The sequence below is a fragment of the Chlorocebus sabaeus genome, chromosome 1, assembly GCF_047675955.1.
Source record: "Chlorocebus sabaeus isolate Y175 chromosome 1, mChlSab1.0.hap1, whole genome shotgun sequence".
NCBI classification, from domain to species: domain Eukaryota; kingdom Metazoa; phylum Chordata; class Mammalia; order Primates; family Cercopithecidae; genus Chlorocebus; species Chlorocebus sabaeus.
The window spans coordinates 54,299,481-54,324,356 of NC_132904.1; the positions used below are offsets into that span (position 1 = coordinate 54,299,481).

Here is a 24,876-nt window from a genome sequence, read left to right on the forward strand (position 1 = left end):
GCCAAATGCCTCCTCATTTTATGGAGCTGAGTTACAGTCTTACCCCAACCAAGAATTAGATGCCTTTGGATATATTAGTGCATCCCAGAACCAAGTCAGAGGTCCCCAACCCTTGGTCGTTGTACTATGGGCTACCTCACAGGCACTGGATCAGTTCCTACTCCTCTTCCCTTCCCCATTCCTGATCCCAGTTTCCTGTATCTTCCTGGTCTATGATTTTTTTAATTAACACATTTTGCTGTGATTGAGTTTGCTGAGTTTTTAACCAACCTGATTTCCACAGCTGAACTGTTTTTTGGTCTTTCTTACAGTTAGCTGCAGGGCAATGTGGGCTTTCCAAATCTAGTTCCCTAAAAATAAACTCTCCCGCCCAATACTTCACACCTATTTTTACTCGCTTCTTTGCCTACCAAAGCCAGAGGATTCAGATGAGAACACTGAGACCCAAGAACATGGCAGAACCACTAGATGGAAGCTGGATCTTTGAATGAGCACTCCCAATTTTGTGACATGAATAAGAGATAAGATTTTTATGTATTAAGCCACAGAGATTCCAGAATGTTTATAATAGTTAGCCTACCCTACTAATGCATACATTTGAACCAGAAATTGGGTACTTTAATAGCAAAATTCCAAAATATGAGGTTCTAGCTTACCAGCTACATGGCAAGAAACAAGAAAACTGCTAGAAAGATGGTAAGATGGTAAAGTTTTACCTGTGATTACTTGGAAAGCATCTCATGGTTAGCCTATTGCTTTATAAGTGGTGGAAAGAATCAGTGTTGGAGTATGGAAACTCGGCTGCCTTTAGCAAAGTATTACAGGAGAAATAATTGGCTATGTGGGAGCAGAAATGAAAAAGAATATAGAGTATTCAGAAATGTGAAAGATTGAAGGGTGAGAAAATCTGACAACTTCTAAATCCCAGACAGACTAAAAAGAGCTTTGAGTGGGAGCCAATAAAATGTCTCAGTCGAACAGATCAACTCAGCCTTATGGCAAAGGCTAGATTAAGGATGTGGCCCTTTGTGAGTTCAAATGAACTTAGTGTATTCACCACTAAACTTGAGGGGTATGGTACTGAGAAACAAGAAATACTTCTGGGAATTATGACTGGGAAAGGATTTGGGGTATGATTATTGGCACATGGAAGCAGAAATCTAACTTTGTGAGGAAATTTACAAAGAAACACAAGTCAGGACTAAAATCCTCTTTGATTGTTCAAGTGAGGAAACAGCTTTTGGGAGGAAAGAAAATATACCAAAGAGATACCTGCACCCTTATGTTTATTGCAGCACTATTCACAATCGCCAAGATGTGGTATTAACATGTGTCCAGCAACAGATGAATAAATAAAGAAAACATGGTGTACATACACAACGGAATAGCATTCAGCCGTAAAAAATAAAATCCTGACATTCACAGCAACATAGATGGAAATGGAGGCCATTATGTGAAGTAAAATAAGCCATGAACAGAAAGTTAACACCACATGTTCTAATTCATGGAAGCTAAAAAAAAAGACCTCATGGAAGTAAAAAACAGAATGGAGGATACTAGTGGCTGGAAAGGGAAGAGAAAAGGAAAAGACAGATTTGCTAAAGGACATAAAATTATAGTTAGGAGGAACAAGTTGTAGTGTTTTATGACACTATAGGGTGACTGTAGATAACGATAACATTTTCAAATAGCTGGAAGAGAAGATATTGCACACCCCGAACACAAAGGATAAATGTTTGAGATGATGAATATGCTAATTAGCCTGATCTGATCACTACATCTTGTTTGTATGGAAACATCAGAATGTACATGTGTATAATTATGTATTCATTAAAAATAAAATTTTAACAAAAATTAAGAAGACTTTTGGGATCTTAGCTTACGCCAGCAGGAAGCAGACTGCAAAGGCTGTGCTATTCCCAAGGAGGGCATACTCCCTAATATCCACTTCAAATGTGGACAAGGAAGATTATATACAAATTAATCTCCCAGAGGGATGCAAAGGGCTGAGGAAAACAGTGGATGTGGGAGTTTCTCTCAGAAAGCAGATCAGAATCAAATCAAGGTTAAGTGACTGTGGAAGGCGGAATTTCTAGAATAGCCCTCCAAAAATGTCCCACCCCAATCCCTGGAGCCTTTGAATAGGAGCTATCGCTCTTGTTGTGTTACATTAGATGGTACAGTTGACCTTCAGATAGGGAGGTTATCCAGGTGGGCCGATGAGTCCTTAAAAGCAGAGAGCTCTGCTTGAGCCCAGGAGGTAGATGCTGCAGTGAGCCACGATGGCGCCACTGCACTCCAGCCAACAGAGCAAGACCCTGCCTCTTAAAAGAGCAGAGAGCTTTCTCTGGCTAACTGTAGAAGTGAAAGAGAGACTAGAAGTATGAGAAGGACTCAGTGCATCATCGGTGCTTTGAAAATGGAAGGGCTCTGGGAGAAGAGAATGGTCCCCGGCTGACCCCCTGCAAGGAAACAGGGACCTCATTCCCACAACCTCAAAGAAATGAATTCTGCCAACAACCTGAATGCGCTTGGAAGTGGATTCTTCCCCAGAGCCTCTGAGTAAGAGCCCAGCCCAGCCAGCACCTTAATGTCAGTTTCTTGAGACCCAAAGCAGAGGACCCAATTGAACCCACTCAGACCTCTGATATATAGAAGCTGTGAAATGATAAATGAATACTGTTTAAGCCACTAAGTCTATCGTAATTTGTTGGACAGCAATAGAAAGCTGGCACAGTGGCCTTTCTCAGGCCTCTTCGTTGGTATTTTAGAAATTCTATGGCTGGTGATCGCTGTGGCTCTCATTCTCCTCCTTGACACAAAGCCTTGCCTTCCATGATTCATTCTTCCCCTTCCTGTCTTCCTTCATTCTTATTGTAATAAGTGAACAAATGCTAGAAAGCTAGCTCTCTTTCGGGCATGGTGTTAGGTTTTAAGAATAATCACGAAGAGGCCAGGAGTCTGCCTGTCTGCCTCCCTGGTACTGTGATGATAGACTCATGCATGTCTCTGGGAAACTGGAGCTTGTGCTCACCCAGGTCATGAGGTCTGTATTGGAGATGTGTAAGGGCTGTTTCCCTGGTCTCTTAGAAGTTCCCTGCATTTGTTTAGAGCAGATTCTTTTTTTTTTTAATTGATATTTTTCACAAAAATATCTAGCTTTATGACCAGTACCACTTATATAAAAAAGAATTCATTATCCATATACTTTTCCTATAAAAAACATTCATTTTGGAAAAAGCTCATAAACCTTTGCCCAAGACATTGCTTACAAGCCAAAACTCCATAATTACCATGAAGCACAAACCACTGAAAATCCGGCTAGAAAAACATGGAGTACACTCTGCTAGTACACAGCACAGATAAACCTCGTGTTCATCGAACAAGAAAGGTGGAATCTGACTTGAATTCCGGCCTACCAGAATATTAAAGGAGTTATTAAGAGAAAGTTATTTTATAAAGCACCCCTGCGGTGATTACTGTTGTAAAGTTAAAAATCCTTGGGGAAAGTGTAAAACGTTTAATTTTGTAAATTGCCCTCCTAGTTGTGTTATGTAAATGTGAATGTTTATATGTGCCTGGTTTCTTTGAAAAAGGAATCACCTGTAGTGGTGTAGAGATTTCAAATGTGTAAAAGGAGACTCAAAGGAAGGCAGAAGGTTCTAGACTCAGTATTTCAATGGACATTTACTTTCATGAGCTTCAGCATCATACCCTGCAGATCACAAGGCTGAACAGCTGGGTGGAAAAATCACTAATTGTGGGAGGAAAAGAGGCACAACTTATGCTCAGTCTCCTTTAAGGACAGAGATGTTTCTAGGAGTACATAAATGATGGACTCCACAGGCAGTAACAGTGAATGGTGTGAGAACTGAGCTGCTGGGGGAGGAGGAACGGCAGGGAATATGGGAATTGGGAGAACCTTTAGCAGTTCACACTGTGCTATCTGCCTTCCTCATTTGTGTGTTTTCTGAGTCAGCATTAGCTAAATTTTCCAGAAGACCATCCACAAAGTACAGCCTGGGCGTTCAAGGGACGTCACTCATTTCCCCCAGTGACCTTGACAAGTCAGAAGCTTGAAAGCAGGGAAATCCGGATGTCTCGGTTATGAAGTGGAGCAGTGAGTGTGAGCCTCAGCATAGTTCCAGAACTCTCCATCCAGACTAGTGATTGAGCATCTGCCTCTCATACCACCAGTGGCCATCTGAGGTGTTTCTCTGGCTCTGAAGGGGTAGGCACGATGGCCAGGTGCTTCAGCCTGGTGTTGCTTCTCGCTTCCATCTGGACCACGAGGCTCCTGGTCCAAGGCTCTTTGCATGCAGAAGGTAGGTTTCTTACCAGATTTCCAAACTGAAGCAAGGCAAGATCTTGCAAACTGTCCTAAGCCTCCTAAGCTGTTGACTATGGATTTCTGGGAATGAGGGTGACCCTCAATGTCAACAGCAGGTCTAATTGGTGGTATTGCTCTGGCAAAAATATTTTACTATATTGTCAGCTTCACCAAAATGATTGACATTTACCTTTGTATCATCTTGACTTTTACTTTTGGTTATGGAATATTTTTAATGAGGACATTTTGAAATAAAACATTGAAGAGAAACCATTTGATTTTTACTCCTTTTTGTATGGGTGGTGTTTAAATTTTTTGTAGCAGTGGGATCTCGCTTTGTTGCCCAGGCTGGTCTTGAAATCCTGACTTCAAGTGATCTTCCCGCCTCAGCCTACCAAAGTACTAGGATTACAGGCATGAGGCACTGCATCCAGAAGTAATAATTTTTTTAAGATTATTTATAAAAATTAAAAGTAATAATTTTTATTAAGATTTCATTGAAGAAGCAAACCATGATTGTAAAAAATGCAAAGCAATCACTAAGCTTGGGAATAATGGGTAACTTTCACTAAAATTGGCCTATTTTTATGTTTTGGGGAGTGTTAGCATAATTATTTTAATTTTAATTTTATCATACCATGAATGAAGTGCAATGTTTTCAAAAAAATATTCAGTAAATAGCAAGTTAACAGGAAAAAAATCTGTAAAAATGTAAGTTTGAAAATTAAGACATCGGCTGTCTACTAAAGGAATGACTTAAAGTGATTGCTGGGCTTTTGAGATGCCTAAATGGAAACCTCATTTTGCACTGTAGGCAAAAAATTGTAACCACAAATCACTCATTGCAGCTCTGGGCAAATGAAAATCTGAGCACTTTAATAGGAAAATGTGTGTTCCTATGCTGGAAGATGACCTGAGATATAAAATATGCTAGAAACAGACATCCAGAGTTGATTTATGTATTGTTGCATTATATTTTATAAGGGAGGTCAGAGTTATAAGATTAGTTTTTTTTAAATACTGTTACTTTCAAATAAGTTTGGTCTTCTTTTAAATCCTCTGGGGAGACTATTTTTCCCCACAAAGCTGCCATTATTCAAACTATTGGACACTGTTTTTTTGAAAATGACTCCATCACACTCTGGACTACGCTTAGCAAGGGAAAAAAAAATTCTTAAGGAAATTACATTTTTGGCAACAACCAAAAGTCATCATAACCATATCAGAATAAAGTAGCTGATGAAGGTAAGTGAATGGGGGTGGGAACTATTTTTGAGGGCCAATTATATAGCGATCCAGAGCTAGGTGTGTATATACGATTTCATTTAATCCTCTCAAGAAGACAGTTTATAGGTGAAGTGACTTGCCCAATGTCATGCAGGCAGTACATAATAAATAATGGGTTTGAATTCAGCCCTATCTGATTCCTAAGCATATACTATTATCTGATTCCACATCCTTATATCTAACTCCTAAGCATACACTATTTCTACTATGTTTGCTGTTTCCTGAGAAATCTTAAGGGAGGAGTTACTAGAGTCCCCCTTAGATTCCAACTGCCTCTTTTGATCCCTAAATGAAATAGGAAAGCATAAAATGACTAATGTTGTTGACTTCCTACTGGGCCCCGCCTCTGCTAGGTACAAGTTATCTAATTTAATTCTGATAAAAATCATGTGAAGAAGATATATCCATTCCCATTTCAGATGAGAATGCTGACTTGCTTGATGTCCCAACAGCCAGTTAACAACAGAAAAAAATATTCAAAGCTAAGTCTATTCACCTAGAATAAGTATATCATTGCTCTAAATAATAGTATTTAGAGTACAAATGACATATGATGAGAGGGTAGTAAGACCACCTGATAATGTGACAAATAAACCTCTGCGATACATTCCCAAAGAAGTAGCTATATAAGAGACCTGAGCAATATAGCAAGCTCGTGAGCTAAAAGAGTCAAATTTCAGGGTAAATGGTGTGTTCAGGGAGTTCAGCCTAGGGGTGTGTGTGTGTGTGTGTGTGTGTGTGTGTGTGTGTGTTCATTTCCTTATAGCACGGTGAAAGGTAAAACAGTGTCATTGTTAAGAACTGGGGGCTGGGTTGGGCACAGTGGCTCATGCCTATAATCTGAGCACTTTGGGAGGCCGAGGTGGGTGGATCACCTGAGGTCAGGAGTTTGAGACCAGCCTGGCCAACATGGTGAAACCCCATCTCTACTAAAAATACAAAAATTAGCTGGGCATGGTGTCTCGCATCTGTAGTCCCAGCTACTCAGGAAGCTGAGGCACAAGAGTTGCTTGGACCCAGGGGGCAGAGGTTGCAGTGAGCCAAGATCATGCCACTGCACTCCAGCCTGGGTGGCAGGATGAGACTCTGTCTCAAAACAAACAAAAAAAAGGGTCAGGCACAGAGGCTCACGCCTGTAATCCCAGCACTTTGGGAGGCCGAGGCGGGCGGATCACCTGAAGTCGGGAGTTCAAGACCAGCCTGACCAACAGGGAGAAACCCTGTCTCTACTAAAAATACAAAATTAGCTGGGTGTGGTGTTGCATGCCTGTAATCCCAGCTACTCGGGAGGCTGAGGCAGGAGAATCGCTTGAACCCAGGAGGTGGAGGTTACGGTGAGCCAAGGTCATGCCATTGTACTCTAGCCTGGACAACAAGAGTAACACTCTGTCTCAAAAAAAAAAAAAAAAAAAAAAAGAACTGGAGTTCTTGCTTGGCCGTACTGGTGCACACTGTAGTTCCAGCTACTCAGGGAGGCTGAGGCGGGAGGATCGCTTGAGCCCAGAAATTTATGACCAGCCTGGGCAAGACAGCAAGATCCATCCTTGGGAAAGAAGAAGGAAATAAAAGGAACTGGGGTTTTAGAATCAGGCATAATTGAGTGTGTGCTCCTAATCTGCCACCACAGCAAGGTTCACATGGAGGACTTAGAAATGCTCCTTTCATGTTTTCAAAAAAAAACTTCCATTAGATATCAACCTAGAAAGTGGTCAAAGCATTTGACTGAGCATCCAATATGCAGAGCTGTGTACAAGCAATTATTTGAGAGATTTAAATGCCCTTTTATGAATGTTCATGGATGAAGCCCAGTAGGAATAATGTACTTGAATACAATACAGCTTGGCAATTTCATACAGGTCTGTACATCCCAGAACCCAGAGAAAAGGGTTCAAAAGAATTTCCAAATCCATTAGATTTTGAGTAGAAATATTATTCACATCTTACCTCTTCAACAGCCTCAGCTTCTGCGGGGTGATCAATCATTAGCAGACCAAAACGAAAATGCTTTAAAGACAATGATAATGTTATGTGTGATTTATTAAGCACCTACCATGTGGCAGGCACTATGCTAAACATTTGTTTAGAATTTACTCATGTAACTTTCACTACCCTGTTCAGTAGACACTGTGACTCTCTTGATTTATAAATAATGAGGCTCAAAGAGCTGAAGATTAAAGAGATGAAGTATCTGGGCTAAGGTCACAGAGCTAGCAAGTGACATATGCTAGATCTAAGCCCAAGTCTGACTCTAAAATTCTGCTTTCTTTATTTAGTTTTTCTGCCATGCAAGGTTTACTGCCAGCTCCTCCAGGAACTTCTGAGTAAGCCTGCCCCCCAATGGCCAAAAGACCTGGAACTGAGAGCACTCACATTCTTTTATAACAAGTGTGACATTTTCAGCCCATCTCACAAATAGTAGTGTCCCCAAACCACATTGGAGTATTGCTAACTATGCTATCAACTAGAGCCCTGAATTCTATCTTTCTCAAAGTCTCGGATGCTTCATTTTATAGACTCCAGAAAGGTTTGCAGTAACTTCATCCCTTAGACTGCACCCCAACAACTGGTAGCCAAAGCCCCCATGTGGTGAGCAAGGCAAGGCATCTTAATGCAGTGGGATGGGATAGAATTTGATCGGGTGACATTTACAGCTTGGACAAGAACAAGCATCCATCTAGCCCAGCAGATGCCTGGTCTATGTCCTGTTATTCTAAACCCCAGTCCCAGCCAGATAGACCTCCCTGCTGCATCAAGACAATATGCTCTGCTAGGAAGGAGAGCCTAAGGGCTGGAAACAAGGACAGCAGCAAACTGAGGACTTATGTGATTCCTTTGCAGAGCTTTCCATCCAGGTGTCATGCAGAATTATGGGGATCACCCTTGTGAGCAAAAAAGCAAACCCGCAGCTGAATTTCACAGAAGCTAAGGAGGCCTGTAGGCTGCTGGGACTAACTTTGGCCAGCAAAGATCAAGTTGAAACAGCCTGGAAGGCTAGCTTTGAGACTTGCAGGTGAGAAACAGCTGGTTTCACTGTCGCTGCTGGAGTTCTTTTTTAGCTCTGTGTTCTTGTTCAGCAATAGAGATGATGCCTTCTAATCATTTTTCTGTTCAACTAGTGTGTATTCTTTTACAGCTATGGCTGGATTGGAGATGGATTCGTGGTCATCTCTAGGATTAGCCCAAACCCCAAGTGTGGGAAAAATGGGGTGGGTGTCCTGATTTGGAAAGTTGCAGTGAACCGACAGTTCGCAGCCTATTGTTACAACTCATCTGGTGAGTCTGATCTGCAGCCTTTCCATGTGGCATTCTCTGGGTATCTCTCAATCTGAGACCTGTCTGGAAAGAGTAACCCTGAGCAGCAGCAGAAGCAATCACAGCCACGGTCATCTGATTCTCCCAAAACTGTCTCTCTGGCCAGGCTAGGGGTGACAATATGCCCCTCAGAGGAAAAAGTTAGGAGAAATGTGACTGAATGGCAACACAGGAGAAGACATTCAGGAGGCTCAATTACCACTGCCACCATCCCTGCATCCTATAAGATAAGCAGGCAGAAGGGAAGGAAATAAAGGTACAGATGTTATGTAACGCATCCATTATGGACAAAGCAATGCACGGTCGTCCCTCAGTGTCAGTGGGGGATTGGTTCTGGCACCCTGTCATATACAAAAATCCACAGATGCCCAAGTCCCTGATATAAAGTGGGGTTGTATTTGCATATAACCTACACATATCCTCCTGTACACTTTAAATCATCTCTAAGCTACTTACAATACCTAATACAATGTAGATGCTACATAGTCATTGTACTGTATTATTTGCTTTTTTATCGTTGTATTGTTATTTTTTTTCCCAAATATTTTCAATCCAAGGTTGGTTGATTCCGCCTACATGGAACCTACAGATCCATAGGGCTTACTGTACTAGGATATCTCACTAAACCTTGACAACTTCCCTGTGAGGTATGCTTTATCATCCCCATTTTGCAGATAAAGAAACCGAGTTCAGGCCGGGCACGGTGGCTCATGCCTGTAATCCCAGCACTTTGGGAGGCCGAGGCAGGCGGATCACGAGGTCAGGAGATTGAGACCATCCTGGTTAACACAGTGAAACCCCGTCTCTACTAAAAATACAAAAAATTAGCCGGGCATGGTGGCGGGCGCCTGTAGTCCCAGCTACTCGGGAGGCTGAGGCAGGAGAATGGCGTGAACCTGGGAGGCAGAGCTTGCAGTGAGCCGGGATCAAGCCACTGCACTCCAGCCTGGGTGACAGAGTGAGACTCTGTCTCAAAAAAAAAAAAAAAAAAAGAAAGAAAAAAAAAAAAAGAAACCGAGTTCAAAGGATTTAAGTGCATTTGTCTAAGGTCTCATTACTGTAAAGGTTCAGACTCAGGTCTAACTCAAACCACGTTCTTTCCACTGTTCAACATTCCCTTATAATTTTAAGAACCAGACCCAGTCTCCATTTTATGAAGGAAGAAATTGACACCTAGAGGGTAGCACTGATTTGTTCGTGGTCATGAAGTCACCCACTAACTTTGCTTGAAGACCTTGGCTGCGTTAGCCCAAGTGCTTCACCTAAGCACTTCTCAGAAAGTTTTTCTTTTAATAAATACTCACTTGTTCTCAGTTTGTCATAAGGACCCCTGTCTGATTATTACTCTTCACACATACTCATCCATCTGACCTTGTGAAGGTTAGGTGGCTGAGAGGTCATACGCAGGATAGATTTCAAAATCATTCTCTAAGATCCCAGAGATAAATGTGCACCAGCCAATATTAGCAAAAGCTGTCCCAGAAAGGCAATATAGGATCCAAGTAGTTCCCTGATCCGGAGGGCTTTGGCACAGAAAAGGCCCATGGAGAAACTTTGACCAGTTCCCTCACTTCATGGATGAAACAACTACAATTCAGAACAGGGATTTAGCTTATTCAAGGTCCTACAGTCAGTTAGTGGCAGAATCAAGACTGGAACATAGGACTTTTCCCAACATTGTATTTGCCATCCTCCTTCCCTTCTCTGCCTCTTTGGTCTATCATCACTGGCTGGGGAATTGGTAAGCTACATGCCTGCATACCTCATACCAGCCAATGCCTGTCAAATGACTTTGCTTTTTAACTGCCTTCCTGCCAGCCCGCAATGTGATGATACCCAGCCCTCTGACTAAACAGAGAAGAGCCAGAGAAAGAGGACTTGGATTTGTCTATTTCCTCATGGTTTCATTTAACTTGTACTCCTATCCCATGTATTTCTTTTTTTTTCCAGAGATAATTTTATTTTATTATTTTATTTTTATTATACTTTAAGTTCTGGGATACATGTGCAGAACGTGCAGCTTTGTTACATGGGTATACATGCGCCATGGTGATTTGCCGCACCTATCAACCCATCACCTACATTAGGTATTTCTTCTAATGCTGTCCCTCCGCTAGCCCCCCTACCCCCCAACAGGCCCCAGTGTCTGATGTTCCCCTTCCTGTGCCCATTATGTTCTCATTGTTCAACTCCCACTTATGAGTGAGAATATGTGATGTTTGGTTTTCTGTTCCTGTGTTAGTTTGCTGAGAATGATGGTTTCCAGCTTCATCCATGTCCCTGCAAAGGACATGAGCTCATTCTTTTTTATGGCCGCATAGCATTCCATGGTGTATATGTGCCACATTTTCTGTGTATTTCTTATGCTGAAAGTTAAGTCTAGAGGCTTGATTAGGATCATATTCAATATTTTTGGCAAAAGTACTTCATAGATGATATTATGTATTTTGGATCACATCACGACAAACGACACTTAATGTCAGTATTTCCCACTACTAATTATGCTAACTTTGGTTACTTGATTAAAGTGGCAACTGCCCTATCTGCTTATGAAACTGTAACACTATATCTTTCCCTTTGCAATTAGTGGGTGATCTACAATGTGATATTTTGACACCATGCAAATATCTTGATCTTCAACTACTTTTTACCTAGACATTTAAGCAGTCATTGATGATCCTTCTTGGAATCAGTTATTATGTGGGGGACTGAAAATGGCGATTTTTCTAAATCTATCCTTCCTTTTACATTTATTAGTTGGCATCTTTGATGAAGAATCTTTCTCTCTCTGTCGCTCTCTCTCTCAAACACACACACACCTACACAGATGCACACATACCCTTTTTTCCTCCCTCTTACACTATCATGGGCACATGCATTTTACTTATTCAATATGTTCAATGTCTTATAATCCATTTTACAATTATTATTCTTTTGTTTGTTTGGATGCTCAAATTGTCCTGAATCTGGCAAGTGGGAGCCCCTTCTAGTTGATTTGTGTGTCCTTTGTCCCATTTGCTTTTAGGTAATTCCTGGTTTCCCTACACTATACCATGTCCCAGGCTCACTTCGTACTTTCTGTATCTCGGGCATGGAATCAGCTACTTATTTCTCCAAGGAGCCTTAGTTCCTTTTAAAGGGAAATGTTAATTAGAAACCAAGATTTGGATACAAGTTGTTCTCATTCCTCCTGGAGTTGTCATTGCTTTTCAGTCCTATCAGTGGACAGATAGACAATTTTATATACATAAGTTTATATTGATAGTTCCAACTCAAATTTAACAATTCAAGTTCCTTGTTAGTCTACTTTATGTTTGTATCTCTTATAATGAAAATATTAATTCACAATAAATAATATTAATATATTTTCTTATCCTACAAGTTTCAAACTTACAAAACCAGCATTAGGAATAATAACCTACTGAGTAAAGTTAAGACTTCTTTGCCTATATTTTAGTCCTTAGAAGATATTCCTCTAAGGATGTACAGTCAGTGAATTGTGTATAGCAGTGACTTTAAAAATTTGCTACTCTGTGTACTTATATTATCATTTTGAAATAACTGAGGTTCATTCACTTCTCTTTGTAATCAGTTTTAGGGTTTGACTTTTGTCCTATTTTTATTTTTTGAATAACTAAAATATTTACATGGTTCAATGACCCAAAATGCACTTTTTAAAAACTGTATTCAAAGAAGTCTTATTCTCATGCCTTCCACAGTTTCCACCTACCACTTTCATTCATTTCTGGTTTATTCCTCTGTGTTGCTTTGTGTATAAAGGAGTGTGTTTGTATGTGGTCTTGTTGCCCTTTCTTACAAAAACTAGCATACTATATACACCACTTTGCACCTAACTGTTTCCACTCAAGTCTTAGAAATTACTCCATGTTGGTTAATACAGACTTGTCTCTTTTATTAATGGCTGCATAGTACTCCATTGGGTGGCTGTATCATAGTTTATTCAACCAGTCCTCTGTTAATGGACTTTTGAGCTATTTCCAATCTTTTTCTATTCAAAGTAATTCTAAGGTATGTAACCTTGAAAATATGTTGTTTCACATCTATGGAGATATATCATCAGGATAGAAACCTAGATGTTCAAAATGTGTGTGTGTGTGCACTCGTGTGTGTACATGTGTGTGTGTGTCCATTGACATCTTGGTGAAAATTAGAGTTCCCTAACCCTGATCCTAATGCTAATCCTGACCTTACCTTAATTTTTTTTGTTTTTGTAATTTCCTTTTTATTGCTATCTTGTGAGATTTGAGGATCGGAGTAACCCTGACCCTCCATATAAACCTTATCCTAATTGTCTTTCTTGTTGCTATCCTTGTGAGAATAGGGAATCAAACCCCACTCCTAGTCCTAACTTTATTTTTTTATTGCTGTTACTGTGAGGTCTGGGGTCAAAGCGCTGTTAATGCTCTGCACACACCACTTGTGTAGTGCTGTTCCTGCTGCCACAATGCCCATCCTCTTCATCACCTGGCCAGCTCCTACTCTTCATTCACATATCAAGTGCCATCTTCTCCAGATGCATTTTCCATAACCCTCTCTCTCCCCTTGGGATCCCACTGCACCCTGTGTTTAATATCTATCAGAGCACTCAGCACATTCTAGAGAAATTATTTGTAGTTTGGAGGGGAAGGAGAGCATCTCACTTCCAGGTGAGATACACTGTACTCTTAATCAGTTAGGGACCACCAATTGCTTTTACTCCTTCATACTGTGTCCTTCTCAGGCACATGTATGAACAGAGAGGTCAAGGAAACAAATTCTTGCAGATCTTACCATTACGCCCAGACATTACACTAGGCCCTAGACATTTACTATCTCATTGATCCTCAGTAAAATGAAACCTGTGAATCATTTCTACTTTCAGGAGCAGCAATTGATGCTTAGAGTGTACCTTTCTTGCGGTCATGGTCAATAAGGGGCAGAGCCAGGATTTAAATCTTGAGCTAAACTGTATTGAGTCATGCTATTTCAGTGTAGCACCTTCCAGGATGATGACCACACATCAGTAATATACAAGGCCTGAGGTGAGTCCTGGAACATCAGTAGTTTTTAGAAGCTTCTCAGGTGATTCTAACCTGCAGCCAGGGATGGGAATCACCTCTCCGTAGAAGATCTCTAGGTTTTAGGAGTCCAGAAATTTCTGATTCTCCTATTTCGATGGAATTGCAATAACCTCCTTCTTTGCTCCTGGACTATACCCGCTCTGCTCTGCATCTCATCCTCCACACACTTCCATTGATAATTATTTTACCACTCTGCTCCATAGCCTCAGATAACCTCCCATTTGAGAATATGATGTAAATTGTGAAGCCTTTTGTACATGAAAGTGGATATATATGAGGACTTTTGTATATAATTTGGAAGATTTGTGAAACTCAGTTGAAAATTCCCTCTTCTACAAAATAAATTCCAAATTCTTTAACATAGCAATTATAAATCTTGATAGTCTGACTCCAATCTATCTTCCCAGTCTCATCTCTTGCTTGCAGTCTTTCATACCTCCATTTACACACACACACCCCCTACATTCCAGTCACACTGTGCTCATTGTCATTTTTCTAACATAACTACACATTAAAACTTCTGGATTCTCAGATTATGCTATTCCTATTGACTGGGATATCCTATTCCCTCTTCTATACTAGATGTGCTGCTTCTCTGTTTCAGTCATCCTGGCCTTCTTATTCATCAAATGGGCTCTTAAACTTTCTGTTCTCTTTCCTTTGAATGTTTCTGCCCCAGATCTTCAATGACTGACTACTTCTCATCATTCAGGACTCAGTGTAAATATTGCCTCCCCAAGAGACCTTCTCTTGTCACCCTCTGTCCTCCATTATCCACCTCATCAGTCTAATTCATCTCCTGCTTAATTTTCCTTTCAACATTTATCATCCTCTGAAATTTCTGGCTTATTTATTACTATCTTTTATTATCTCTATCCTTCCAATAGCATGAATGACCCTTTGTCTTGTTTGCTCCATGTCCCTAGCACCTAGAACCATGCCTGGCACAGAGTAAGTGCTCCATAAGCATTTGTTGAATGAACACATTAATCCTCCATACTCTGCCCAAATGCCATGTCCTCTGACTCCCTAGTGATCTCCCCCTATCCTTATCAAAATGCATCCTCTGTTCTTCTGGAGGTGGGAGCGATGTCTTATATTTCTCTGTATTTTCAGTTATATTGAGCTCAGTATGTTTTTTGCCCCTGACACTCAAAAATGTTCATTTTCTGAAGGAAGGGCTTAGCATGTGCTAAAAATGAGAAATATAGTTAACAGTTCCGGGAAGATAAGGCCAAGGATTATATGTATTTGAATGGAGGTCTTTTCGAAGTAAAATGAATAGTGTAAAAACAGTACACATGTGGTCAAAATGTTTTATCAATAGTATCATTATTTTGATTGGTATTTATTTTAATTTTCAAAAATGAATCACTTAATAGAATAATGATTTATTCATAGCAAACATTTCAGCTGATGCTACCCACTGCCATAAATAATTAGGGACTTAAAATAGATGCAAATTTATATTATAATATATTGTATGGCTCTGCCATTTACTAGCTATGTGACTTTGGGTGAGTTATTCAGTTTCTCGAAACTTCAGTTCCCTCCTGTGTAAACAAAGGTTTGATAATATTGTTCAATGAGATACCTGTTTAAACACTTACTGCCATGATCAACTCAGATTAAGATGCTTAACAAGTGTTTCCTCTCTAGCATATTCAACAGATTGGAAAGCAAACCCTTATCCCTTTCCTGGCCCCTTTGTGTTCACTTTTTTTTTTAATGAGCCCAAAAATAATAGGTCTTAGCATATCTTTGTCCTGAAGTGACACCACATGTGTATATTTGGTCTTCCAATCTATACTTTCCTTCTTTTCCCTTTTCCTTCCTTCCCTATTCATCAAATAGTTATTGAGCCCGTTCTGTGTACCACACACAGTGCTCATACCATGATGACCGAGACAGATGAGGTTTCTGCTTCCAGCCCGCTTGCAGTCCAGTGGGGAACAGTGTAATGAGAACTGTGACAAGGAGGTACAAGAACATATGCCTAGGGACCCAATCAAGTCAACAAGTCTGCCTGAGAAAAATAGAGGGTCAATCTGAGACCTGAGGGATGAGTCAGAGTAAGCTAAATAAAGAGAGGCAAAGAGTCATAAAGGTGAATAAAGCATCGTGGTGCAAGGCTTGGATGTAAGATAAAGCGTATCAAGGAATTTCAAGTAATTTCAGTATGGCAGGGGCAATGAGAGAAAAAGAGCAGATGAGGCTGGCATGTCAGCAGGGGCCAAATCACAGAAGGCCTTGTAGGCCATATAACAGAGATAGCTACTAAAGCTTCTAAGGATGGAAGTGATATGATTAGATGTGCTTTTTAAAGACCATTCCAGCTGCAGTATAAGGGGTTTGGAGGTAGTAAGACTAGAGGCAGGAAGAACAGTTAGGAGGCTGTTGCAATACTTTTATTTCATGTTTCTCTCTCCCGACAGATACTTGGACTAACTCGTGCATTCCAGAAATTATCACCACCAAAGATCCCATATTCAACACTCAAACTGCAACACACACAACAGAATTTATTGTCAGTGACAGTACCTACTCGGTGGCATCCCCTTACTCTACAGCACCTGCCACTACTACTACTCCTGCTCCAGCTTCCACTTCTATTCCACGGAGAAAAAAATTGATTTGCATTACAGAAGTTTTTATGGAAACTAGCACCATGTCTACAGAAACTGAACCATTTGTTGAAAATAAAGCAGCATTCAAGAATGAAGCTGCTGGGTTTGGAGGTAAATGGTTTCTGTGTCTATGTTACATATATATGTATGTTCATGTATAACAGACAATTCGTAGAATCCTGCCTGTCTCTAGATGAGGCACTCAGGACCTGTCAAATACTAACAAAAGCTTAACACAAACTCAACTTTCATAGTCATAGAATCTGAGAGCTGTAAAGAACCTTAGTGATTAAGCTATAAAGTATAAGTATAAAAGAATTTCACTGTTGAAAACTCAAGACTTTTAAAAATAAATCACTATCTGTTCCTATGTAGAAGTTCTTTTTAAAATATATACCCTAAAGGCCTATGACTTTATTCCAGTCATCGCTTTCTCGGGCAGGCTTGTTGACTAGAGTAGGTCTTAAGGCCATGGAGGAGAAATGAACTCTGTCATATTGCAACTGATAGAATTGACAGAGTATGAGAGGCAAGGCCAATGATTCTACAAGCATGAAGCAAAGAAGCTGGTGTGGGCCCAACATCATAAAGGGCTACAGAGAAGGTTTTTCTCCTGCACTATCTACTGTCTCAATCACCTGGATCATTCAATGAGCATTACACACAATGTTTAAGTGAAGGACCAACAGGCCATGTCTCTGTTCCTTGCAGGTGTCCCCACGGCTCTGCTAGTGCTTGCTCTCCTCTTTTTTGGTGCTGCAGCTGGTCTTGGAGTTTGCTATGTCAAAAGGTAGGGTTGCTGGTGCACTGCTAGTCTTGTAATCTTTGTCAAGTTTCTATCCTGTGCTTTTTCAAGGTCGCTATTGGCATTTTGCTGATCAAAATGGAGATAGCAGTCCTCTTATACTGTAAATTTCTCTCTCATCTCATCTCTCTCCCTTCCGCCCAGTCTTTTCTATTTCAGCACATGCATGTCATCCAGTCATCAGTCAATGACTGTCCTTTGAAAATCAAGAAATAAAAAAAATTGACATCTGGGGAAAATTTATATGCTCTATTTGATTTCTGGTTCTTTGTTTTTATGGGAAGAATTATGTGGTCAGCCTAAAGTCTGGCCTGCAAACATATTTTCCCACTTAAATGAATCCATTAAGGTGGTGATGTGTTAATGTATTCGAGCATGCATGTGCTAGCATCACCCTGAAATAAAGGTATCCAGTGTACTATGCCAATATGTACCATGACCAAAAAAGTGTTATCTATTATTACGCGTGTTACACAGAGTCTCTCACTTTAATTTCATGTTTATGCCTAAAGGTATGTGAAGGCCTTTCCTTTTACAAACAAGAATCAGCAGAAGGAAATGATTGAAACCAAAGTAGTAAAGGAGGAGAAGGCCGATGATATCAACCCTAATGAAGAATCAAAGAAAACAGATAACAACCCAGAAGAGCCCAAGAGTCCAAGCAAAACTACCGTGCGATGCCTGGAAGCTGAAGTTTAGATGAGACAGAAATGAGGAGACACACCTAAGGCTGGTTTCTTTCACCATCCTCACCCTGCCCCAGCTGAGGAAATCAAATGGGCCAAAGAACCAAAGAAGAAAGTCCACCCTTAGTTCCTTACTGGAATCAGCTCAGGACTGCCGTTGGACTATGGAGTGCACCAAAGAGAATGCCCTACTTCCTGTTGCAACCCTGTCTGGATCCTATCCTCCTACCTCCAAAGCTTCCCACAGCCTTTCTAGCCTGGCTATGTCCTAATAATATCCCACTGGGAGAAAGGAGTTTTGCAAAGTGCAAGGACCTAAAACATCTCATCAGTATCCAGCGGTAAAAGGGCCTCCGGGCTGCCTGAGGCTAGGTGGGTTGAAAACCAAGGAGTCACTGAGACGAAGGCTTTCTCTACTGATTCCACAGCTCAGACCTTTTCTTCAGCTCTGAAGAGAAACACGTATCCCACCTGGCATGTCCTTCTGAGCCTGGTAAAAGCAAAAGAATGACAGAAAAGTTTAGGTCCTGAAGGCCAGGGAGATTCTCATAACTTGAGACCTAATGTCTGTAAAGCCAAAATAAAGAAAGAAATACAACAAGGCTGAGGAAACCAACAGAACACTGTCATCAGGGACTGTAAACACAGACAGGGTCAAAGTGTTCTTCTCTGAACACACTGAGTTGGAATCAGTGTTTAGAACACACACACTTACTTTTTCTGGTCTCTACCACTGCTGATACTTTCTCTAGGAAATATACTTTTATAAGTAACAAAAATAAAAACATAAATTTGTATTTTTATCTGAGTTACAGAAATGATTACTGAGGGAAATTACTCAGTAATTTGTTTAAAAAGTAATAAAATTCGACAAACGTTTGCTGAATAGCTACTATATGTCAAGTGCTGTGCAAGGTATTACACTCTGTAATTGAATATTATTCATCAAAAAATTGCATATAGTAGAATGCTATCTGGGAAGCTTTTTTTTTTTTTTCAGTTTTGATATCCCTAGCTTATCTACTTCCAGACTAATTTTTACTTTTGCTGAGGCTAATCTTATTCATTTTCTCTAATATGGCAACCATTATAACCTTAATTTATTATTAACATACCCAAGAAGTACATTTTTACCTCTATATACCAAAGCACATTTTTAAAGTGCCATTAACAAATGTGTCACTAGCCCTCCTTTTTCCAGCAAGGAGGGCCTGAGAGAGGCAGAAATATTTGTGACAAAAAATTAAAGCATTTAGAAAACGTCTTTGCTCTCTTATTTACATAGATGCATTATACCTTTCATGTAAAATTAAAGTGAGGACCAGATCATACCATATTGTTTGCAAAAATAAAAGGGACAACGTTGGTTGTTAAAATACAAGCATATGTCAACCAAACAGCATATATCATATGGGGCTATTCATGCTCCAAACATTTTATTTTGAGTTGGCCAAGTACATACACATTAAACAGTCCTTTACTCGAGATGCTGGCCCTACATTTCCATCCATTTCAGAATTCACCAGGGAGCTAGAGATTCAGGATGGCTCACCTGTCTCACTTTTGACAGCCCTGCTTTTCTAGTTTTCTCTTTCCCTCTCCCTTAGACTGCTAATTATCTTCTTCCCCTCACCAGTGACTCCCACACCTCCGTGGTTCCTTTAGCCCAGATGCCACAACCTACTGGCATAATCTTTTTCAGTTGGCCCACGGAGTATAATCTTAAAATTTGGTTTCATTGCCAGGCACTAAAAATCAAGAGATTTCACATGTTTACATTTCTAGGTTTCCTCTAAAAATGGAAGGATCTGGAAGTAAAGAACCCATGTTCCCTCATAGCAATCATTATCTGATACTGAGTAGTGGCTGTCCCCTTTCAATGGGGTCTGCTTTCTGTTTCACCACAGTCCTCATGACTCTCTATTGCACACTCATGCCAAAGTAAAGGTGTCCTTTCCTATGAACTTTCTAATGCTGTTGCCTTTTTTTTCACACCCAGCCCATGTCCCTCCTATATATCACCTGCCTGGCCCTGTAAGTCTATGAGTTTGAAACTGGTTTGTCAATCCTTAAGCTTTATCAGCTTCATCCAGTTCTCAGGGAGTGAAGAAAAGAGGGAAAGCACCTAAGTAGTGGTCTTCTCTCTGTGTGTTAGCTGAAAAAACCAGATCTCCCACACCACACAGATCTCCCATCTTGTGGGCATTTACTACAGATTAGAATGCTACCATCTTCTCCTGTTAAACGGGTTTGTGCCCTATCCAGGAGGAGGAAGGAGGGAGGAGAAAAACCCCACCCAGCCACATAGAATCCCTCAATAGTCCAAATATGTGCAAACATACTGATAAAAATGTAACTTCCATCATTATGGAAGGAAGGAAGGAAGGAAGGAAGGAAGGAAGGAAAGAAGGAAGGCAGGAAGGAAGGAAGGAAGGAAGGGGGAGGGGAGAGGAGGGGAGGGGAGGGGAAGGGAGAGGAGGGGAGGGGAGGGGAAGGTAGAGGAGGGGAGGGGAGGGGAAGGGAGGGAGGGAGGGAGGAAGGAAGGAAGGAAGGAAGGAAGGAAGGAAGGAAGGAAGGACGGACAGGAAGGAAGGAAGGACAGGAAGGAAGGAAGGACAGGAAGGAAGGAAGGAAGGAAGGAAGGACAGAAAGAAAGGAAAGGAAGGAAGGAAGGAAGGACAGAAAGAAAGGAAAGGAAGGAAGGAAGGAAGGACAGAAAGGAAAGGAAGGAAGGAAGGAAGGGAGGGCTGGCTGATTTATGGAGCATCTACTGATAGTCATTTTACATGTTGCCCCATTTAATCTCTACACTTTCCCTGAGAGGTGAGGATAATTACTGCCATTTTTATTAATTAGAAAACTGGATGTTTAAGAAGTTAAATTACTTTCTGAGGTCACAGGTCTAGTCAAATGGTAAAGGTCAGAGTGACTGCAAAGCCCATGCTCCTTTCCCTACACTAGAGTGCTTCTCTTGCAAATGACAATATAGAAATGTAAACTATTCCAATACGCAAGCTTGAAATTGGACACTTACCAAAAACAACAGGGGTGAAGTAAGGAAAACAATTTAGGACTCCTGTGTCAACTTCACAGAATCTATCTTAAAACCGTTGGCAATGACAAGAAGAAAAAGAGAACCACTAAAGAACTTTGAGAACTGCCTCCTCATTGTAGACACCAACCTCAACAAAGACCTACCTGAGCCAGCTCATAGGGTCAGAAAATGTAAGACTTAGAAGGATCCAGAATAATTTCCTCTAAACCCTTCATTCACAGAGTAAATAAAATGAAGCCCAATGTCACAGATAACTAAAGTTAGCACTTGGTCTAGAAATCTTCTCTTTATTTAAATTTTCTTTACTCTCCACTGAACAAAGAGAAATTGGAAGAATATAAGGTATCTCCCCACTTCAGACCTACAGTCCACCTCTCCACAGTCAATCTTCAAAAGAGGCAGGTGGAGAGCCATGTGATGGCATTTTCAGCTGGTGCAAAAGATCTTCCCTGCCCTTTCAGAATGCCCCTTCTTCATGCCTGCTTCCCTGGCTCACACAGAATAAATCCACTCCTTCGAGCAAAGATACTCTATCCTGAGAAGGAGTCGTCTGAAAAATTGTATGCTTTTATAAAGGCCAGGCCACTATCAAACATTAACTTGCCAATATAGGTCCAATCAAGCAAAGCCGATTTCCAAGAATAGGAAGCTGGACTAACGCAGATGACTTGAGGCTCCACACAGGGCTTGCACACAATTGGAGTCTACGGATATCATTTGGCTTGAACAGAATTGAATCATACTGATTTCTAGACAAGAATCCTAAATTGTATTGCCTCTAGACCTTCAGCTAGTACCTAAAGCAAAATCAATTGCTCTAGGGAAAAACAAGTTTGTAAGGACAATAATAACATGCAAGTAAATACGTTTTTACTAAAGAATGGGAGGGTCTCTCACACCAAAAAGAAAATGTTTTACTATTGTGAATAGTGCCACAATAAACATACATGTGCATGTGTCTTTATAGCAGCATGATGTATAATCATTTGGGTATATACCCAGTCATGGGATGGCTGGGTCAAATGGTATTTCTAATTCTAGATAGTAAAGGCTTGGAAACAACCCAAATGTCCATCAGTGGTAGACTGGATTAAGAAAATGTGGCACATACACACCATGGAATACTATGCAACCATAGAAAAGGATGAGTTCATGTCCTTTGTAGGGACATGGATGAAGCTGGAAACCATCATTCTGAGCAAACTATCGCAAGGACAGAAAACCAAACACTACATGTTCTCACTCATAGGTGGGAATTGAACACTGAGAACACTTGAACACAGGGTAGGGAACATCACACACTAGGGCCTGTCATGGAGTGGGAGAGAGGAGAAGGATAGCATTAGGATATATAACTAATGTAAATGACGAGTTAATGGGTGCAGCACATCAACGTGACACATGTATACATATGAAACAAACCTGCACGTTGTGCACATGTACCCTAGAACTTAAAGTATAATAATAAAAAAGACAAAATAAATAAATAAATATCATGCTTGTACAAAAAAAAAAAAAGAAAAGAAAAGAAAAAAGAAAATGTTTTAAGCCTCTGTTTCAGAAAACCTCCTGAGCCTTGGTTTTCCTCTGCTCTCACGCCACCAAAACAGTCACCAACAAAGAACTCAATGACCAAAGGTAAGGGGGTTTTTCCCCACACACCAAGCAGTAGACACCAGCTGGGTATCCTCTAATTAAATTCTGACACTATCTACCTGGAGATAGCGTCAGATCCCACAGGGTGAAGGCTTGGCCCCCAAAATTGCCCCCCACCCCACAGACACCAGTCGCAAGTCTGGGCCTCCAGAACTCCCAATGACCCGCTTTAAGTAGGGATTCTCATGACCCCCTCTTTGGGTTCAATTAATTTGCTGGAGCTGCTCACAGAACTCATATAAACACATTTACAGATTTGTTATAAAGGTTGTTACAAAGGATAACCTTGAAGAGATGCGTAGGGCCAGGCAGGGAGGAAGGGGTACAGAGATTCCATGCCCTTGTCGTCCTCCAGTAATCTCCATGTGTTCAACCATCCAGAAGCTCTCCAAACCCTGTCCTTTTGGTTTTTCACATAGGCATGATTGACAACTGAATAGAAATGTGATTGGACAAAAAGGGTATGACCTCATACGAATAGACTGAGTTGGGAAGCCCAGCAAGGCATACCTGTTGAAGCTGGAAACCATCATTCTGAGCAAACTATCACAAGGACAGAAAACCAAACACCGCATGTTCTGCCTGGGGTTCCCCTTGGCCTCTCTGTGCAGCTTTTCTTCCTCCAGAGTATGGGTCAGGACTCTGTCTGGAATGATGGTCTTTTGATCCACAGTCAGATTAGAGTCCTGCCTTGAAGCAGGTAAAAGGGGGACAGGAGAAGGTCAGAGAAAGAGATTCTGTTGGCTGGGCGCGGTGGCTCACGCCTATAATCCTAGCACTTTGGGAGGCTGAGGCGAGCAGATTGCCTGAGCCCAGGAGTTCGAGATGAGCCTGGGCAACACGGTGAAACCCTGTCTACAAAAATACAAAAAAATTAGCCAGGCATGGCGGTGTGCACCTGTAGCCCCAACTCCTCGGGAGGTTGAGGCAGGAGAATTGCTTGAACCCAGGAGGCAGAGGTTGCAGTGAGCCGAGATTGCGCCACTGCACTCCAGCCTAGGTGACAGAGTGAGACTCCATCTCTAAAAAAAAAAAAAAAAAAAGAGAGATTCTGTTTCCTGAGACCTGCTCCTGAGCCCTAAAGCACTTCAACATTGTAACAAAAGACTGTAACAAGGACTCTGGGAGCTATGAGCCAGGAACTGTGGATGAAAACCAATATATTAATATTTATATAATCGTAATATCATAGCCTCCAAACACGAGGAAAAGCAATTATTTGTTAGTTGGATTTTCTAGTTAAAGTAAATAAAATTAAGTGGGTTACTCCTGTAATAGTCTATATATAAGTCAAGTTTGATCTAAGAGCATTTTTCGTAATACTAAAATCAAATAGGAATTCTCTCCTGTCTCTATGTTCCTCAGGAAATGCCCAAATTTCCAAACAGTGCTGATGTGATTTAAGATCTCCTCCTTTAGCATCTAGAAGACTATTTACTTTTTTAAAAATAAACTTATTTCAGAATAAATTTACCAAAAAAATGTGAAAATAGTGCAAGAGTTCCCATACACCTACACAAGTTTCCCTGTTATCATTATCTGATGGTGCACTTGCAACAACTAATGAAACAATGCTGATATGCTATTATTAACTGAAGTCCATACTTTATTCCGATTTCCTTAGTTTTTACCTAATGTCCTTTTACTGTTCCAATATCCCACCCAGCACACCACGTTACATTAAGTCATCTTGTGTCCTCTTGGCTGTGACAACTTCTCTGACTTTTCTTGTTCTTGATAATTTTGTCAGTTCTGAGGAGTACTATTTGGGTATTATATAGGATATCTCTCAGCTGGGATTTCTCTGATGTTTTCTTATGACTACACTGGGGCTATATGTTTTGGGAAGGAAGACCACAGAAATACAGTGCCATTTTCATCGTGTTATATCAAGGGTACATAATATCAACATGATCTATCACTGCTGATGTTCACCTTACGCACCTCACTGAGGTAGTGTTTGTCAGGTTTCTCCGCTGTAAAGTTACTCTTCTCTATACCATATTCTTTGGAAAGACATCACTGTGCACAACCCAC

The 24,876-nt window shown here is 40.8% G+C and overlaps 1 protein-coding gene across 1 annotated transcript; it reads left to right on the forward strand.

Moving 5' to 3' along the window:
- The first annotated feature begins 3,521 nt into the window (after nucleotides 1-3,521).
- On the forward strand, nucleotides 3,522-19,392 carry LYVE1 (lymphatic vessel endothelial hyaluronan receptor 1). Its single transcript, XM_008006775.3, has 6 exons — nucleotides 3,522-4,325; nucleotides 8,456-8,627; nucleotides 8,751-8,890; nucleotides 16,446-16,748; nucleotides 17,349-17,427; nucleotides 17,955-19,392. Exons 1-6 carry the CDS (start codon nucleotides 4,241-4,243, stop codon nucleotides 18,139-18,141), a joined length of 966 nt encoding a protein of 321 aa, XP_008004966.1. The 5' UTR covers nucleotides 3,522-4,240; the 3' UTR covers nucleotides 18,142-19,392.
- Nucleotides 19,393-24,876: the final 5,484 nt, after the last annotated feature.

Coding starts and splice junctions, on each gene's coding strand:
- LYVE1 (XM_008006775.3), top strand. CDS start 4,241: ATGGCCAGGTGCTTCAGCCTGGTGTTGCTTCTCGCTTCCATCTGGACC. Junction 8,891..16,445: donor CTATTGTTACAACTCATCTG/GTGAGTCTGATC, acceptor CTCTCCCGACAG/ATACTTGGACTAACTCGTGC. Junction 17,428..17,954: donor GGAGTTTGCTATGTCAAAAG/GTAGGGTTGCTG, acceptor TTATGCCTAAAG/GTATGTGAAGGCCTTTCCTT.